At 42.7% G+C, this 20,049-nt stretch overlaps 2 protein-coding genes across 2 annotated transcripts; one reads left to right on the forward strand and one right to left on the reverse strand.

The window, feature by feature from the left end:
* Nucleotides 1-388: 388 nt before the first annotated feature.
* Nucleotides 389-11,914, forward strand: ace2 (angiotensin I converting enzyme 2). Its single transcript, XM_084476652.1, has 17 exons — nucleotides 389-519; nucleotides 1,113-1,203; nucleotides 1,764-1,907; nucleotides 2,406-2,521; nucleotides 2,705-2,810; nucleotides 3,243-3,340; nucleotides 3,623-3,795; nucleotides 5,084-5,310; nucleotides 6,838-6,982; nucleotides 7,198-7,296; nucleotides 7,621-7,743; nucleotides 8,150-8,328; nucleotides 8,789-8,847; nucleotides 9,270-9,370; nucleotides 9,474-9,590; nucleotides 10,188-10,382; nucleotides 10,867-11,914. The coding sequence occupies exons 1-17, from the start codon at nucleotides 400-402 to the stop codon at nucleotides 10,967-10,969; spliced, it is 2,196 nt and encodes a 731-aa protein (XP_084332778.1). The 5' UTR covers nucleotides 389-399; the 3' UTR covers nucleotides 10,970-11,914.
* Nucleotides 11,915-13,896: 1,982 nt separating this feature from the next.
* Nucleotides 13,897-14,978, reverse strand: LOC311356844 (interleukin-1 beta-like). The gene is made up of 3 exons (XM_084476709.1): nucleotides 14,754-14,978; nucleotides 14,480-14,619; nucleotides 13,897-14,219 (listed from the first exon to the last, which is right to left on the reverse strand). The coding sequence occupies exons 1-3, from the start codon at nucleotides 14,902-14,904 to the stop codon at nucleotides 13,980-13,982; spliced, it is 531 nt and encodes a 176-aa protein (XP_084332835.1). The 5' UTR covers nucleotides 14,905-14,978; the 3' UTR covers nucleotides 13,897-13,979.
* Nucleotides 14,979-20,049: the final 5,071 nt, after the last annotated feature.

Below are 20,049 nucleotides of genomic sequence, written 5' to 3' on the forward strand. Positions count from 1 at the left end.
GCTCTTTCTTCTTGTGTGCCGGGTTCAATGGATATACTAGTGTGTCCTCTGTGGTGCTGCAGTTTGTTAACGGCGTGTTTTACTGTGTTTGATGCTGCTGCTGTATAGGCCAGGTGTCTTTTGTAAAATAAATGCTTCATCTGACTGTGCAAGACGAACAAAGGTTAAATCAAATGAACACTGTTGTTTTCACTGGTTTGAATTTAAATAGTTTTTCTTTATTTGTATGCTTAGATCGTTTTCCTCCTCACTAGGAAGTCGCTTTACATAAAACGTGTGAAGCTAAACGACTAAACGATTCGATCTCCATGTTTGGCCTGTGAATGTGACTCGTCGTGTGACAATGCGTGTTGTGTGCAGTCGGTGAAGGGAGAGATCTGGGCAGAGTTCTACGGCCGCATGTCGGAGCAGTCGCTGACCTTCCCACTCAACGAGGTGAACGACCCGGTGATCAAACTGCAGCTCATCTCCCTGCAGGACAAAGGCTCTGGGGCCCTGTCCCCGGACAAGTCTGCTCACGTAAGCCCGCCGCACGCCTGCAGCCGTCACTTTTACTCTCTGGGGCAGCATGTGGTTCAGGAGGTAGAGTGGGTTGCCTAGTAACCAGAGTTGCAAGTTCGATCCCCGACTCCTTCTAACTGAGTGTCGCGGTGTCCCTGAGCAAGACAGCTCACCCTAACCACTCCCGACGAGCTAGCTGTCTTCCTTGTATGGTTGACTCCACCGTCGGTGTGTGAATGTGTGCATGAATGGGTGAATGTTAGGCAAGATTGTGAAGCGCTTTGAGTGGCCATTGTTTTGAGAAGCGATATATCAATGCATTGCATTTACATTAAGCTCATCAGAAGATAAATATGGTAAATGGACTGCACTTGTATTGTTGTTATTATTATAATCCTTAATAATAATAATAATAATAATAATAATCATGTCGGTTTTATTATTATTGTAATTATTATAATATTTGTTCTTATTATTATTATTTATCTTATTATTAGTTAATGTTAGTATTGTTATTATAATGAATGTTCATATTATTGATTCTTTACTTATTTATTATATATATCAAAACAACCAAAGAAACCCAGTCAGTGTGCTGCTGTTCTTCTCAGTTGGGGCGAGTGATGAGTGAGATGAGCACCATCTACAGCACAGCCACAGTGTGTCTGAAGGACGACCAGGACTGCCAGACTTTGGAACCAGGTGGGCCTGAGCTCAGCATAACACACCTGAGTTTATCATTAATACCCCGCTGGAGGAATAATCACCCATTCGATACCTGAGCTTATCATTACTGTAATACCCTGCTGGAGGAATAATCACCCGTCAATACCTGAGTGACTACTTTTATTGGGTACCAAACACATCAAAGCAATCTCATTGACAAAATGTGCGTCTTGAATATTTAGTAATTTTTAATTGTGACTTAAAATAGTATACCCCTTGTGTAAAGCATGTATTGATATCTCACTTTGAATCATGAGTTGAGAGAAGAGAAAAGAGAGAGAGAGAGAGAGAGAGAGAGAGAGAGAGAGAGAGAGAGAGAGAGAGAGAGAGAGAGAGAGAGAGAGAGAGAGAGAGAGAGAGAGAGAGAGAGAGAGAGAGCGCAATCAAGAAGGAGAAGTAGAAGTAGCATGCGGGCTGAAGTCCAGAGAGACAGACCCACTCGTGTCGGGGAGGGTCAGGGAGGGTCAGGGAGGGTCAGGGAGGGTCTGTCAGACTCCTCCAGGACGTCCTGTGCATCGTCTCCCTCTGACCCCCAGGTCTGGAGGCGGTGATGGCCGACAGCCGGGACTACAAAGAGCGCTTGCACGTGTGGGAGGGCTGGAGGAGGGAGACGGGCAAGAGGATGAGGCCTCTGTACGAGGACTACGTCGACCTGAAGAACGAAGCGGCCAAGCTCAACGGTGAGCCTCACCCCCACGCCGGAGTCTGGAACCTTCTCCACACACTGTCGGTGTTGTTGTCTGTGGAACCCTTACCGTAGAAGGAACATGCACATGAGGTAGAATGGGAGCAGTGAACAGGACATAAGTAAGGTATTTTCCGTAACGCGTAAAGATAAGCAGGGAGAACCTTTGGTCAGGCGTGAGGAGACCGAACGAAGACAATGTGAAGCATGACGTCACATTCTGTCTGCCAGGAAATGCTTATTGTTTCCAACTGTGATCCTTACTTTTTATCCTTTATCCTTTAGTTGATCAAATTCATTGCATATCATATCTGTTTTTTTATGCAATTCCTGTTCCATAAACTTCCAGAAGTATTTCACAACATTACACAGAGGAAGGAATGTTATTATGTTCCATCATTATAACATTCTCTCTCTGTCTTCCTCTCTCTTTCCTCCTCTGCCTACACACACACACACACACACACACACACACACACACACAAACTCACAGGTTATGCGGATTACGGAGCGTATTGGCGCTACAACTACGAGACGGTAGGGGAGGAGGCGCCCTACAACTACACTCGAGATGAGCTGATGGGCGACGTCCGCTCCATATACAAGCAGGTCAGTGGCCAGTCCCCACACGGCCCTGGGTTAGTGTGTGTGTATGTCTGTTTGTGTGTGAGTGGTGAATCAGCCTTACCCACCAAAGTGGTTGGTAACTCTTCCAAGTGTCCCATTCTTCTTCTGATTGACTCTTCTATTGATGGCCGATCGGCTGACGGAGGTCTCTCTCCCCCTCTCCAGATCCTGCCCTTGTACAAGGAGCTCCACTCGTACGTGAGATCAAAGCTGATGAAGACCTACCCCGGCCACATCGACAAAGAGGGGCCCCTGCCCGCCCACCTGCTGGGTGCGTATCCATAGCGACTGACGGCAATGGAAGCGCATGTGGGTGGGGGTGGTAGAGCGGGTTGACTGGTAAACTGGAAGGTTGCGAGTTCGATCCCCGGCTCCTCCTAGTGTTGAGGAACTGAGGAACTCACCTAACCCTAAATGCTCCAAACAAGGGTTTTACACACCGCTGTCGTGTGTGAATGTGTGTGTGAATGTGGTGCTTTGAGTGGCCACTGGTTAGAAAACGCTGCATAAAAGCAGTCCATTAACCAAGAGAGACAGAGCTCAGATCGGCTCAGCGTCAAAGACCAGTCCTCTGCTATGACACATTTTATTCAGAATATAGTTATAGTATATTAGTAATATAGTATAATATATTTTTTAAAAAGGTTCTTGGTTCAAAGTGTTGGACAGCCATCAAAGGGACGGTTCTGCTCTGTCCATTCAGGGGATATGTGGGGTCGGTTCTGGAACAACCTGTACCCGCTCTCGGTGCCCTACCCCGAAAAGCCGGACATTGATGTCAGCGCTGCTATGGTGGACCAGGTACCCTCAACACACACACACACACACACACACACACACACATGCACATCCACAATAACACACAATAACACACACAAACCCACGTACACACACAAACACATTTGTTAAAGAATGAATAACTATTTCTAAGGTTATAGGGCTGCACAGAGAGACATATAGGTCTGACTGTGTATGTGTGTCTTGTCGATCATTGATCATAAGTGTACGAAGTTCTTAGAGAACAGTTTTAAGACTTGGTGTAATGTGGACTCAAGCCAAACCAAACCTCTTTGATTGTTCCAGAAATGGGAGCCAGAGCGCCTCTTCAAAGAGGCAGAGAAGTTCTTCATGTCCGTGGGGCTCTACAAGATGGAGCCCGACTTCTGGACAAACTCCATGCTGGTGAAGCCAACCGACGGCCGCAAGGTGGTCTGTCACCCCACGGCCTGGGACATGGGGAACGGGAAGGACTACAGGTACACACACACACACACACACACACACACACACACACACACAGAAGATACAGACACTCACACATAGATACACACACACACACACACACACACACACACACACTGGATTAATTCGAAGAAGGATTCCTAACATGCCATGATACTAAACGTTTGAATATCACGTCCTGTTCTTAATTTCACCTTTGAGATAAGAGAATAATCAACTGCCAGGAGAGAAATGATTGGCAGGAAAAGCAGTGTTTTCATGAAGACTCTTACATTGAGCTGAGTTGTGAGTTTGAGGCTCTTGGCGGGGTTGGTGTCTGTGAAGATCAGTGAGTCAGTGCTATAAATGCCCCTTCATGCTCTGTGATACTGATACTGATACTGTTTCCATGTGCCACTTGGTAGTAAAATAATGATTATAGAACACTGACAAAGAGATTAGGATTAGATACTCGATAAGGGTAACATATTTCAATAAGGGTACATAAATTAACCATTAATTAACATAAGTTAATAAGTAATGGTGTTATTATATAGCATCAGCATAGGGGTATTACATTAGGGTAAGTGCTAGGGCAAGTGGGTTAAATAATCTATAAATTAGTATTAGTAGTAATTGGTATATTAGACTATTAATTAACTATTAGTTAGTTCTTAAGCTGTTACTCACTCAAGGAATCTGCTTTAGTCATTTGAATATGTGTACGATACCATGTATACGAAGGTGCGATGCTAAGATATAAAAAATTGATCCGTTAAGATATCCCCTTGAGGATAGTTACATTTAGGTGTAGAGTGTTGGTGTAGGTAAGGGTTTGTTTGAAGTCAATCCACGGTCCATCTCCCACCAAACAATATCAACATCTAACAAGGCAATATGATCATATTGTGGCATGCTTACTATGTAGGAATGCATATCGTTAGCCTCATAGCATAATTGCCTAAGTCATATTTTAAGGTTCATCTTGTGTATTAAGCGTCAAAACTGCCTAAGTCGACTTTTTAAAGTACTCTGATTGGTTTAGGATACATCCAATGAGGCACAGTGAATCAGCAGTGTTTGGAGAGTAGAGTTAGGTTAGATATCACAATTTGACCAAAATATAATATAATCAAATAAAATAAAAATATGAAAAAAATAATAATAATTTGGCCGAAATTTCTAATTTCTAATCTAGCCAATAGGGCATAGTGAATCAGCAGCGGTAGGAGAGTAGAGCTAGGTTAGATATCACAATTTGTCTAATAATTAATTATCTAATTATGCTATGAGGCTAACTATCTATTATTCTGTGTTCCCCAGGATCAAGATGTGCACCCAGGTGAACATGGACCACTTCCTGACGGCACACCACGAGATGGGCCACAACCAGTACCAGATGGCCTACCAGAACTTGTCCTACCTGCTCCGGGACGGGGCCAACGAGGGCTTCCACGAGGCCGTGGGCGAGATCATGTCCCTGTCGGCGGCCACACCCGACCACCTCAAGTCCCTGGGGCTCCTGCCACTCAACTTCACCACCGACAATGGTACGAGACGCTCCTTAATGACATGCATCTGACATGTATCCTAGCGCCTACCTATCCTTGTTGTATAAGGTGAAGGGATTAACCTGGTGATTGTTAATGCTTGGCACTTGGTTCTATGAACATCCTTACTGTACCGACAGCGATATGTTGTTTCTCCTTCTTCCGACAAATGTACTTATTGTGCTAAATGCCCTAAAAATGAATGTAAATGTACCTAAAATCCCATGAGTTCCATACATTGTATTGTAAGCCTCATATCATAATAGCCTAAGTCATATTTTGGCCAAATTGTGATGTATAACCTAGCTACTCTCCTAATGCTGCTGATTCACTGTGCCTCATTGGCTGTTTCCTAAGCCAATCAGAGTGCTTTTGATATTCCATAATCACTATCTGCCTAAGTCATCTATTTTTGACGCTACATACAAGATTAACCTTAAAATATGACTTTTAAATATGACTTTTAAGGCAAGTATGCTATGAGGCTAATGATCTGACAACAGAATAGGTTCTGGTTTATGACAGTGTTTTCGGTACGGTCCATAAAAAGGGTTGTAGGTTCCACAGGGAGTTTAGTTTAGAGCCATGGTTCTACAAAGAACAGACAAGTAAAACTAAAAAACAAAATGAAAGGAGTCTGCTGATAAGGCGTGAGTGCTGTCAGGTCCAGGGGTGACTGTTCCCAGAGCAAAGTCTTATCCCAGGGCGGATCATAGGCATGGCGATAAAGAAGGCAGATATCAAATCTTTGGTTTATATGCTTTAATGGCTTCTTGGGAATGTCGCACATCGGCCTATCACCATCTTGTTCCTAGCTCAGCAATCACTCTGCCAGGTGGAAAAAAACAAAATAAAAAGTTTGCCTTTTAGTCCTACATGGTTTAGATTATAAAGATGGCGTCTCAAAACAGATGTTCTGAATTGTTTGTAACAATAAGCTTTCCTCCTGAATGAAAAGCACATCTGCTTTATTTTTGTATCAGATTTTGATTAACAACTAATTATTTTGTTGACTAATTTGTGAACAAAATAATTGGAATTGAAAGAGGGTTAAATCTGTGTGTATATAACTTTGTGATGGAACCATTTAATCCACGAAAACCACCTCAACTGGAATGTTTCTCAAGAAGGAAACGCACCCATCCCAAGTTAATCCCTTCAGGGATTTTATTTTATTCTAGTCTACTTTTGCAGGCCCCCCCGTGGGAATATCTCAGACGACTTATCTGAATATGACATAGCTACAATACTAACGTACTATAGGATACAAATTTAATGTATTTATATAGCTCTTAATCACAAGTACAGTCTCAAAGGGCTTAACAGGCCATATATTTATGATAAGCCCCTGACCCTAAAACTCCCGTAATTAGCAAGGAAGAAATCTTGAGAAGGAACGCTCCTCCCAGGGATGATCAGCAATGCAGTGGGTGCCATAATTTACATGATATCATTTTCGTAAGCTACACATGTCGTCATGTCGACGCTGATGTCCGTGACTGAGGTATCCTTATTGTTGCGGTCCAGAGACGGAAATCAACTTCCTGATGAAGCAGGCACTGACCATCGTGGCCACGCTGCCCTTCACCTACATGCTGGAGGAGTGGCGCTGGCAGGTCTTCCAGGAGACCATCCCCAAGAACCAGTGGATGAAGCGCTGGTGGGAGATGAAGTAGGTGGATTAATTATGCCTAGAAATAGCCAACAATAAGCCCTATTATTTATTTAATATAAATCCAGTCCACATGTCTCCTGTCTCATCAAATATTTCCTCGTTTAATATATAGTCAACGGGTACTTGAATAAACGAAAAACGACACAGACATTACTGTAAACGGCCACTAGGTGTCAGTGTTGAAGTATATAAATATCTCTTCATCCAACCAGGCGCGAGCTGGTCGGCGTGGTGGAGCCGCTACCACGTGATGAGACGTACTGCGATCCCCCGGCTCTGTTCCACGTCTCAGGCGACTACTCCTTCATCAGGTACAACTTCTATCACCTCCTTCTGTCCCCTACTTCTTCCTGTGTGTGTGTGTGTGTGTGTGTGTGTGTGTGTGTGTGTGTGTGTGTCTGTGTGTGTGTGTGTGTGTGTGTGTGTGTGTAGTCATGCATTGATATATATATATATATATATATATATATATATATATATATATATATACATTTGTGTGTGTGTTAATATTCTAATATCTGTGTGTATATCTGCGTGTGTGTGTGTGTGTGTGTGTGTGTGTGTGTGTGTGTGTGTGTGTGTGTGTGTGTGTGTGTGTGTGCGTGTGCGTTTCTCTGTGTACTTGTGGGGAACAGGTACTTCACCAGGACTATCTACCAGTTCCAGTTCCAGAAGGCTCTGTGTAACGCAACAGGCCACACCGGTGAGCTGTTCACCTGTGACATCACCAACTCCACCGACGCTGGGACCAAACTCAAGTACGGACCAGCTGCAGTAGTACTATGAGTAGTAGTAGTCGTACTAGTTGTAGTCGTGGCATCTTATATGCTCTGGGACTTATAGTGGTGTGGTTAGTTGTATTATTATTATTATTATTAGTAGTAGTAGTATTAATAGTAGTAGTATTATTTGTATTATTATTAGTAGTAGTTGTAGTAGTTTTATTATTATTATTTTATTATTAGTAGTAGTCGTATTATTATTATTATTATTATTATTATTATTAGTAGTAGTAGTAGTAGCATTTTATATGCTGTGAGTGTATAGTGAGTATAGTGGTGCTGATAGTTTTAGTAGTAGCAGCAGTAGTAGTATTATTATTATAGTATATAGTTATAGTATTAGCAGTACTAGTCATACTATAACAATACCTTCTCCTTGCAGGGACATGCTGACGCTGGGCAGGTCGACGTCGTGGACCAAAGCTCTGGAGAGGATCTCTGGGGACGTCAAGATGGACGCCGGTCCACTGCTGGAGTACTTCCAAACCCTCTATGATTGGCTGGTGGTCGAGAACAAGAAGAACAACAGAAGAGTGGGCTGGGAGAAGAACATAGACTCCTGTGAGTTCATCTCTCCCTCATCTAAAATGGACTCCACTGCTTCTGCTGCATTGGTTGAACATGTGCTTTGTTCTGGACACTGCTGTCATCCAATCAGATCCTAGACTTTTTTACTCAAGCCAATCACATGCCATTCCACACTGTTAACACCTGAAGGTGACATTACAAGTGTGAAACGAAAAAGTGGAAGGTTTTCAGCAAACGTTTGACAAGCATTCAACAACTGAATCTTGTGACCTGAATTCTTAGGTTAATAGATGCACTAAGCAGTGTTAAAAGCACACATTACTACACTTACTTTTGTTTGGTGAATTCTAATTAGGCTGAATAGTAAGACTTTGGAAGTTCCAAATAACTCACCGCTATATCTGGTCATCACACCATGGTCAAAACAGGTAACAGGAACAACATTTTGCTGTGTGAAGTGTATTTACAACTGTCGTCTGCATTGTGTTGGTAGATTCAAAAAATGGCATCAAAGTGCGGATTAGTTTGAAAGCTGCCATGGGTGCGGATGCTGTAAGTATCCATCTCTGTATTCACTGTCTAATCTTAACCTGCTCCTTAATGACCTGTCTCTTTACTATCTAACCCCTACCTGCTCCTTAATGACCTGTCTCTGTACTGTCTAACCCCTACCTGCTCCTTAATGACCTGTCTCTGTACTGTCTAACCCCTACCTGCTCATTAATGACCTGTCTCTGTAACGTCTAACCCCAACCTGCTCGTTAATGACTCGTTAATGTCTCTTTACCGTCTGACCCCTACCTACTCCTTAATGACCTGTCTCTTTACCGTCTGACCCCTACCTACTCCTTAATGACTGGTTTCTCTACTGTCTAACCTCTTCCTGCTCCTTAATGACCTGTCTCTGACATGTACTGTCTAACCCTCACCTGCTGCTTTATGACCTGTCTCTCTACTTACCTGTATGTCTGTAGTACCAGTGGAACGAAAACGAGCTGTACCTGTTCAAGACCAACATCGCCTACGCCATGAGGCAGTACTACACCAGCCAGAAGAACACCACTCCTGCCTTCATGTCAGTACTAAAGATATAAACTATTCATCACAAGCAACTAACTGTCACTTTAAGATACCCGCATCACCTAGTTCACGTACTAACTGTTTGGGGTCTGTTTCAGAGCGGAGGACGTTCAGGCCTATAATGCAACCCCCAGAATCTCCTTCTACATCCAGGTGGTTGACCCGACCAGCCCCTTAGGGTTCATCAGGAGGGAAGAGGTGGAGGCAGCCATACGGTGAGGACCAAGACGATGTTCGTATCGTCTCTGCCCGTACAGACCTGTGACCCCAGGGTGAAGTCGATTTTAGTAACCTGGGAGCCATCCTCCAGGACATAGGTCTGGATGATGCTAAAATGTTAATTTGGTGGTCAGAACGTTGCTATTTGCTATAGCAGCCTTTTATTGCCACCCTACGATTGGATTAGCCACATGACGTTAGCTAAAGGTGAATGAGTAGTAGACTCATTCCGTTTACGTAAAGTCAGCTTACGTCAAGTAAGTTGACGTAAAGTCAGCACGCGTAAAGTCAGTTTACATATTCAGCTTACGTAAAGTCAGCCGTTAGTTGTGGCCAGTGTGTTTGTGGTAGTGCGTGAACTTTTTATGGGTTTTTCTACCGATATGTGCAAGGAATCACCAAAGGGTTTTACTTTTTTGTAATGCATAGACTTTCACAATGTACATATTTTATTTTGATTCAGAGACCCCTAGCGGCAGAAATGACATATTACAGCTTTAATTTGAAAAGCATGAATATGCATGGTATTTGACTTTGAGTTTGAAGCTTGTTTTGTTTGTATTGAACCAGTTGTCTTACCAAACGCTGAACAGGTTATCCCGCGGTCGGATCAACGACGCCTTCCAGCTGAACGACAAGACTCTGGAGTTCCAAGGTATCCCGGCAACGCTGGCCCCGCCCGTGGAGCAGCCGGTAACCGTGTGGCTGGTGGTCTACGGGGTGGTCATGGGAATTGTAGTTCTGGTGGGAGCTTACCTCGTCATCTCTGGTATCAGGTCGAGGAAGACGTGAGTCCACAGACACTCGCATATACAGCTTAAGCATGCACACACACACACACACACACACACACACACACACACACACACACACACACACACACACACACACACACATACCAAGCTTCTAAACACACACACACACATACCAAGCTTCTAAACACACACACACACACACACACATACATACACACACATCAAGCATCTAAACACACACACACCAAGCTTCCAAAGACACACACATACCAAGCATCTAAACACACACACACACACACACACACACACACACACACACATTCACATGCACCGACAGAGCATCCAAATACACACAAACACACACCAAGCATCCAAACACACACACACACACACTCACTCACTCACATCCACACACAAAGCATCCAAAAACACGCACATACACACACACTAACACACACTAACTACCTGGCAGGCACCTCTAGCAGTAAAGTAATACCATGGGTGTTCTTGTTCTCAGTAAACAGCCAGAGAGCAAGGTGGAGAACCCCTATGAACTACAAGCAAATGGCCAAACCAACCTGGCCTATCAGAGCGACGAGGCGGAGAACACCGGCCTCTGAGGTCACCGCCACAGCCTCCAAACAACATGAAGATGACATCATCTTGTGGCGTGGGGCGGGAGCCGCAGAGTGTTTATATGTATAAAGATGGCAGTGTGTTTTAATACGGGATGAGTGGGAGCTGAATAATTCCGTGCAGAAAGACCCGATTTTTCTATTGAAGCGGTCTGATTTGAAGTCATTAGTGATGTTATTTTGTTTGTGTATGGCCTTAAACAGTGCTCTTTTCTCCTTATTCGCCTTATTTTTTAAGTCTTAAGTCTCTTTTTTAAGTCTTTTCTTTCTAATATAATCTATGACCGCATCAAGCAAAAATAAAAAGGCAAAGATATTCAAGAATATAAGTATATATATGGCAGGTAATAAACTCTTTAAGGTACAATATATCACATTGACACCGAGCTATTAAAATAGGTACCCCAAGTGACTAGAAATTATTAGTACTAGTCCAAATTCACAATTTTGGTGATCAAGTCCCTAGACTCGAAGCTCCAGCGGGTTGCCAGGTTGAGTGCATCATTATATTGACGTGTGCAATTCTTTTATTATGAAAATAACAAGCAAGAACGAGTCCTACACTGTTGACCAGCTAATGTAAAGGCAACTCGGAAGAGGGCGAGGCTTTTAAGGTTGGGGGAATCTAGAACAATCTCAGTTGATCCAGTTAGTTAGTTAGCTTGCTTCCACGGCTGCAGCAGGCTGTGTTTGTGTGCCAATTTCTTTCATATCTGGCAACCCGGGTTACTCGCAGAGTTGTGGATTATAACACACACAACAAAAACATACAATTTGACCCACAAGGCAAATTTCAAACGAGAACATACTGGCTGTAGCATTGTTGTCATGGTCATTTTATGATTTTGTACAGTACATTTGTTACCTATAGCTTCTTGTGTTCTCTGATAAGATTGTGCTCTCTGAACTGTTATATCGGAGTGTACTTTGTTTAAGCATGACCCATTGTTTTTGATCAATAAAAACAATTCACGCAGACAAGTCCCTTTTCCAGATCCCCTTTTTATTACATACTACTGCATTTTAGTGGTACGTGTGTCTGTGTATTGACACTGTGTATGACTTTCTGTTTGCGTGCGTTTGTACGTGTGTGAGTGTGTGTGTATGAATGTGGGTATGTGTATGAGTCTGTGCTTACACACGTGCGTGCGTGCGTGGGTGGGTTTGGTGTTCAGGCAGAGCACATATCCATCGGTGACTCCAAGACAAACCATATTTGGTCACAAGGAAGCATGAGATGTGGCTACCCAGGCAGCAGTTGTAAGTAAACTCCTAACCAGTGGCGGATGCTGGTCTTTCAAATAGGGGAAGCTCATTTTCGGAACTACATTATATAAAATGTCAAAATATATATATATATAATATATATTTATTCTACTTCGTTTAAGAATGCTTGATTCTGATTGGCTGGGAGGAGGGCATTAACCCGGTAGGTTGCCCGCTGACTGAGCACAGCGTCATAAATTTTTTTTTCTATCACAGAAAAGTCAAACATGAGGTCCATTGTAAAAATAAACCTTTAAAAAAGTTTCTAAAATGTGCCAGAAATCTATCGGAGGGTCAGTCGATACATGTTTCGCAAGCGAGATACAATGTAGCAACTACGTTATTAAACTAGTGATCAGATGCAGCCTTGTGTGGTTGCTATAGAAACTAATAAGCTACAGCTGAGCTAACGGGGAGCGTACCTATGTTCCCCGGGTCCTATGTTCCCCGGTCGGTTGTTTTTCGTAGGCGGAATCCGGGAAAAGTTCCGCCTCAAGCGCTAGGATTGGACGGGCAAACTCACACGCTGACTCCTAACCCTAACCCTAAACCTAACCATAACCGTAACCCTCACCCTAACCGTAACCGTAACCCTCACCCTAACCGTAACCCTCACCCTAACCATAACCGTAACCCTAATATTTATGATTCTTCCAGATTCCACCTACGAAAAATTTGCTAACGTTATTCACCATAGTTCTAAAGACTACTTTTTGAGGGAGATGAACTCAAACAGAGTATACATTTATTATACTCCTTTCTACACCTACAGATGTAGCTCTAATTGTTGCCACTAATGAAAACAGTTTGTAAAGCTGAGGCATTGCACTGTCCAACTCCATGTCTTTAAGGAACACCAAGAAATCACACAGCTTTCCCCTGTCACCCTGCAAGTCCTCATCTGAATGCAGGACTTGAAGTTCAGACCTCAGGCTCCCTGAATCAAAGTGATGGCCAACTACCAAAACGATATTAAACTTGAACAAGGAAATGTGTGAATTATGTTAAACTGAAGCAAGGAATTGTGTGAATAAGTGTATGAAATGTATGATGAAAATTGTCTAGCAATTTTGCCAAGCAAATATCAAGAAATAGGTTGCAGTTCGTCTTTCGACTCGCTTGCAAAATCTGCGATGGGACAGAGGAATGAAGACAGCTCCGGCGATTTTTTATAGTTCAAAATCGCTGTCAATCAAACGGCAACTCAGTCTTTCGCAGACCCTCCAATCATCACGCAGAAGCCCAGCATCCAGGCCAGCCCACTCCTCCATTCACCCCCAGAGACGCTGAGCGTCCATGGGAGGGACATAATCGCAGCATTATTCAATGACCGTAGACTTTCGATACACTAAAAAAAGCTGTTCTATGCAGCCCCATTGAAGTGGATGGACGCTGAGCTTCAACAAGCAAATGCACTGTGACCAGTGGCGGAGCCACCACCCCTCCCGCGTCGTCCCCCCCCCCCCCCCCCCGGACGACAATTGGCCAACCCAGTTGCCACCCCTCCCACATTCATGTATCAGAAGGAAATCGAGTCAGTCGACCTGCGATAAGCAGCTGATTCTGAACGAACTTCGAGATTTTTAGTCAATTTTTAATGCATTTTTTGTCAATGAAATGTTAACACAACAGTATATATTTGACCATTTAATTTTTGAAATTTTAGGGGAAGCTGAGCTTCCCTTGCAGTCTTAGAGAAATAGCCACTGCTCCTAACCCATACCATATGTCACTTGCAATAACTCTCTTCTAAAAAGTAGAAGGACGGGTCTTTCTCCAAGGCCACCCGAGCAGCCGGCTGATGGGTCACCTGCACGGTTTCCTGGTGCAGTACCTGAATGTACCAGCCCGGGCACAGCACCGATTCAAACTTCATCTCGCTGCACGGGAATTTCTTCATGTAGAAGAGGAAGGCGAGGGCCGACTCGTCCTGCTTGCAGATCAGCTTCAGCCGCTCCTTGTCACAGGCCTGCAGGGGAAGACACACCCACGAATAATCACCAATGGCATGCACTTGTGTGTTTGCTTCCTGTTGTCCTAGCATGGTCACAATGCAAGTTAGAAACCACAGGGTGTCGAGCAACATGCTGCTTTTCGATAACTAATCATACCCATTTGAAGGTCATTACTGAATGCATTCGTCACTCAATCCCTCATATATTCACTCTCATAACTAACTCACACGTTCACTCAGTGACACATACTCATCCGCTCACTCAGGGACCATACCTCCACTCGTAGGATCGCCCCCTTGTCTTGTCTGCAGCATTTGAGGAAGCTCTGGGAGTCTGTGAAGTTGAGGACCACCGGCATGCCTCTGAAGGTCTGGTTGGTCTGGTTTGGCTTGTAGCAGTGTATGGTCATTCTCTCTAGCGTGACACACAAACACAGCGAGCCATGTGACCATGTGGGGGCCACAAGGTGGACCGCTACCCCGGCGCCCAACTACAAACCAAAGACAACTGAAATTCAAGGCAGGAGCTTCACAGCAGCTTGGACCCACCTGGATTGGGAGAAGCAAAGGGCATGTTCTCCATGCTGAGGCCCCGGAGGTATCGCTTGGAATCAATAGTCCTAAGAGAAATGTTTTGTTTCTCTTTGAGCGTCATGAAACTGCCCTCTCTGCCTGGAACTGCAAATCGGGCCATATTCATAATTCTCGTCACAAACTCATAAACATCTACAAAATGAAGACGATGAAATCAAATCAATGAGAACCAAAACTGTGTGCAACCTCAGTTCTCACAGAGATGTGATCGGGATGTGATCTCTGGCGTATTTATTTGATAATGACACCGCCCCCTTTTAGACAGGATATAGCACCAAAAAAGGATGAGAACTGTTACGCAGTGGTGTCTGCCGTTGTAGTAGTTGATCTAGAGAACATTCGCTTCCTCCCTGGCTGATGCAATATCTATAAACCTTGGGGTGTCTTACATTACATGTGGGAAACATGTAACTACTTTTGCACTGCATGTTTGAGACTCAACAGAATGCTGGACCTGGGACAGCAGACACCTTTACTAGCGTGTACTGCTGGAGTTAGCTGAGAGCCTGGTCCACTTGTGTGTGTTGTGGTAACTTATGATGCACTTTTATTTCTTGTGACTTACTGACTTACTGTTATGTGTTTTAGTAACTTCTAATTTACTGTTACTTGATCTATACTTGAAAAATAAATAAATTATAATGTCCAATGCACAGTCAAATAACGGTGTTGCTTCCAACAACACCTGACTCTAAACTTAATGGTGTCCAAAGTTACTACCAAACAGTGATGTAGTATGTATGCATTTTAGAGTAACATACATGTTATGAAAAATGACACCTTTTTTATTATTTTTTTAACACCGTTTTTAACTAAATTATTAATAAACTAGGCCCTTAATGGCTCTTACAACTAAGCACATGTAAATTGTGACAACACATATCTTCCTCGACCAAATTAACACTGGTACCAACATTTATTTTGTTTTACTTTTAAATGATTATAACCAATGACTGCATCACCCAGGCCTCATGACAAGCCCATTGCATCAGGGTGAATAACAAGACAGCTTACAAGTTTAGTTTCTAGTTAGGGTTTGGATTCTCATTCAACAGGATTGTAGGGGAGAGTGGGGTAAGTTGTGCCAGTGGGAAAGTAGTGCCACCCCTTGTTTCTAGAAAACCATAGATAAAATTGGTCATGTGACCACATATTTTTGAAGAGCCATCCATTAGACTCATCCTGCAAAGAAGGGAGACACATGGAATGAGAGGTTTGCACATTTAAGCTCAAAAAACGTTTTTTTGCCTTTCAAAGTAAAATTTCTATGATCAAGGTTTTTTGATTGTTGCGTCTGAACAATTATAGACAAGTTTGAAAACATTTGACACATGTTTTAGTGCTTTAGTATGCTACACTATGAGTCTATACAGTTAGCACAATGTTATCCCTAAACTGCTGAATCATGCTAGTTTTGCAAAATGGTAGGGTTGGGGTGAGTTTTGCCAACCTTTTGAAAACCTACTACAACAGAGCGACGGATGGTTGGATGCGCACACATCCTGGTCGACCGTATTGATTTACGAGGTTGCAGAACTTGTTAAGCAAGCATTTATGCCTGCAATGACACCCACACACATCACATCAGGTTTCAGAGCAACGGGCATATTTCCATTGAACAGGGATATCTTCCCAGATGAAGATTATGCCCCATCAATGGTAACAGACAAAACCCAAACCAAACCCAGAAGAGTCCTCCACCAGTGCTGCTGCTGACCTGCCTGTACCATCACACAAGGAGCCAACCAATGCCACAGGTCAAAGATTTGTCTGCCAGTGACTTTGTCATTGTGAGCTTTGCAGATAAAACTACAACCTATAATTACGTTGGATTGGTGGAGAAGGTTGATGATGCCGACATCAGTGCAAAATTTCTAAGGCAAAGTTGTAAGAGGTGGATGGAAAGCCCATCTTCACATTTAAAGACAATCCCTAGAGGTGATGTGCTCTGAAAACTACCAACACCAAAAAATCTTGGTGGTACAGCCAGAAGGGAGGAGAAGTTCATATTCCCCTGCAGCATCGACAAGGGGAATGTTAAGTAGTAGGCCGGATCTGTGGTTTTCAGTCAATTACGGCCTGATTTTGAATTTAATTTTGTTCTTTTCTTTCTCATTTTGTTCTTTTGTTCTTGTCATCTTCTTGGTGTAGAAGAAAGGATGTTCAGCATTATCCTGGTTGGAACCCTATATTTACTTTAAATAAACCTTAAATTAGTCATTTTCTAATGGATTTGTCTTGCTTTTATATAGCATTACAGTTTATGAGATATATATCAATGGCACAATTTACCCCAACGTATTCTCTCCAAAGGCACAACTTACCCTGCACCGGGGGCAAGTTGTGCCACAAGACCACTTTTTTTCTGAAAGCTATATTTCTTAAACAGTTTATTTCAGATCCATAGTTATTGTTGCCAGGGATGCACCACATCCTGAAATATACATACATATTTCATTTGGAGACATTACTGTCATGGCCGCACTTTAAAGTCACTTTGGGTAAAAAGTGGCACTACTCACCCCACTCTCCCCTATTTGTTTTTAATGCTTTATTTTGAAGTATCAAACATTAGATATTTGAATAACACTGTCCCCATAATTACAATTGATTGAATATACTTTGTAAGAGAACAGGAAAAATAAGGAAAATAACTACCTCAAGGGCTGTTACATGGACCATAACAATGTTGCATTGCATCTCATCATTTTTATTTAACTAGGTGCAATAGTAGTTTTGAATTCAATTTGACTTTGAATAAGTCTTATACAAAATGCAGATCAAACCACACAAGGAACAAGCAGTGAGAAATAGTCTATATCTTATATGCCCAGGTTCATTTGAGAAGACTGAATGAATTTCAAAGTAATACTTTTTGACCTTAAAGTAACATGAACCGTACTAGTAGGCCTACAGTCAAATAACAATATTGTCTTTTGTTCAAATGGCAGTGTATCTGAACCACAAGGTGAGAATAGACAGTCTACACGATTCAGTGTTTTCTTTATCGGTTTTGTAGGGTTTACTTTTTCTGCCTTTTTCTGTGAACGTTTATGCATTATCATCATGAGTTGTCTGCGAGCGTCTCTTCACATTCAATTCTTTAGCAAAGGGAACACTGTTTGCAAATCAGGCAAACGTCAATTGTTTCTGCTTTCAGTGAAGAAATATTATAATTTCCTCGTGATCAACCTTCCTCTTTTCCATGCTGACTCTTGTAGCCTACCTTTCATGGCGGGGGGGGGGGGTCATGGGGATCGCCCGTTCGTGGATGTGGCTAACCGCTAGCACCAGAATGGTACTGCCACCGTGAGGTGAAAAGAGAAATTGCAACTAAAACTTAAGAATGAAAAATTCCGTTTGGCAGCTGGTGGGACATGAAAAATACATTTTTGTAAGGAAGCCGCGGGCCATAAAAATTCTAAACCAGTGCTAAGACTGACCCTCAGGCCCATGGGTGCAGATCCTGAGGGGGACGGGGGGGGACATGTCCCCCACCAATTTCTGAAAAACATGAATTGTCCGCCCCCAATAAAAACTCTAGTTATTCAAAATTGAACAAATGTATTATCAGACTTCACATTCTTCACATTTTAGATTCACATCTAAAAATAAACGATTGAAATGGTGGAACAAATAATGACAAATATATTTCTGACTCCACATTCCATCTCTGGTCTCCTCCACTACAATGCAAATGAATGGGTAGTTTCTTACACAGACGCTGATGACATCAAAAACTTGACTATATAAATGAATGGATATGAATTAATTGTCAAGTTGTAAAATTATTTATCCTTTATTTTATCCAGGAGTTGTCCAGATACAGAGTTATACAGACAAGAAGAGTTATACAGATGAGAAGTTATACAGATGAGATCGCTTCTTCCAGGGAGTCCTGGAAAATGACAGATGAAAACAAACAAGGAATGATTTTATACAAATGTATGTAAATAAATCCGATTTTGTTGGGTCAACTTGTGTTGTGTTTATTGTGCTCTTAGAACTGTGTTTGTTTACCAGCATATAACCATTGTAAAAACATGATCAGTTAGTTTACACAACTTGGTCAAAATATGAAGCCCTCATATTTTGATATTCATCCATATCAATTAATCATGCACAAAGTAGTCCCATAGACTGGGAGAAAAGGAAGATGGTGAGAAGAATTGGGGATCTGGGAGGGTTGGAGGGAGGCGAAAGATAAGAACAAGAGTAGACATTACATGCCCGAGACCTTTAAAATTATGATTTACTAATATAACAGTTAAGTAAGCAGTGATACGCGCTGTTGGCTGTTTCGGACAAATAAACAAGAAAGGTAAGCACAATAAATAATTCCCTGTGCAGTACTTTTTGAATGATATGGCGAGCCTCTACAAAGTTGTGATTTATGGTGGCATGGTATGAATTGCATACGGGCAAAAAAATAAAAAAAATAAATCACTTTTGTGTTCCCCCCAATCCTGACATCGGATCTGCACCCCTGCTCAGGCCGGACTTTGGACACGCCTGGCCTACGTATCGAAGGTTTGAGCTGCAGCTACGAGCGTCTGAGCGCCCGGGCTCAGTGGTTCTGAACACTTGGCTGGAGGTTCTTGGACAGCGTATTTACAAGCGAGAATTACAGCTAACATTCAGTATGGCTCTCACGGTAAGCCAATTACACCAGGAGCGCCGTTTGTTTCAATGCAGCGATTCATTACGTTTGTCAGCATCTGAAACTTTTTGTGGATTATGTGTAGTTTGAGTTCAAATGTGACTTCTGACTTTTTTCTTCTACATTGTACTCAACAGGTACTCAAGGTGGACCCATGTGCAATCCAACCATTGATCTTCACATGCCTCAAGGAATTAACCCCTCAGTAAGTTTGCGTAATTACAATATTTATGTTATTATGAATATTAACATTGTGCCCACTTTTTTGGTCGAATTTCCACATTGAAGGTTGAGGCCCATAGAGCCCTTTTTTTTTTACCAACGTATTCACATAGAAATAGCCCAGCTCATTAACATGAACCACATGGGATATTTTATGGGTGTAATATCCTAATGTTTCCCCATTTTCCTTGCAGGCAATGGAGAAATCTGGCCAAGGGACTGGTGGACTCTGCATTGAGAGACCAGCTGGCCAGATTGTGCAACACACTGGTCCTTTCCTTGCAAAGGCTGTGCTGGACCCCATCGTGTGGAGGGTCACACACAATTGGGCCGCCTTCAAGTCTCAGGCTGGCGTCAATGAAGTTGTTT

Source organism: Micromesistius poutassou (assembly GCF_964030765.1).
Source record: "Micromesistius poutassou genome assembly, chromosome: 12".
Classification (NCBI taxonomy): Eukaryota; Metazoa; Chordata; class Actinopteri; order Gadiformes; family Gadidae; genus Micromesistius; species Micromesistius poutassou.

What these genes read in the sequence shown, in the direction of transcription:
- ace2 (XM_084476652.1), top strand. Translation starts at nt 400, where the DNA reads ATGTCGGAGCAGTCGCTGACCTTCCCACTCAACGAGGTGAACGACCCG. An exon ending in CCCCGGACAAGTCTGCTCAC is followed by an intron (nt 520 to 1,112) that starts GTAAGCCCGCCG and finishes TGTTCTTCTCAG; the next exon opens with TTGGGGCGAGTGATGAGTGA. An exon ending in TCCGCTCCATATACAAGCAG is followed by an intron (nt 2,522 to 2,704) that starts GTCAGTGGCCAG and finishes CCCCCTCTCCAG; the next exon opens with ATCCTGCCCTTGTACAAGGA.
- LOC311356844 (XM_084476709.1), bottom strand. Translation starts at nt 14,904, where the DNA reads ATGAATATGGCCCGATTTGCAGTTCCAGGCAGAGAGGGCAGTTTCATG. An exon ending in CTTTGCTTCTCCCAATCCAG is followed by an intron (nt 14,620 to 14,753) that starts GTGGGTCCAAGC and finishes GTGTCACGCTAG; the next exon opens with AGAGAATGACCATACACTGC. An exon ending in GGGCGATCCTACGAGTGGAG is followed by an intron (nt 14,220 to 14,479) that starts GTATGGTCCCTG and finishes CTTCCCCTGCAG; the next exon opens with GCCTGTGACAAGGAGCGGCT.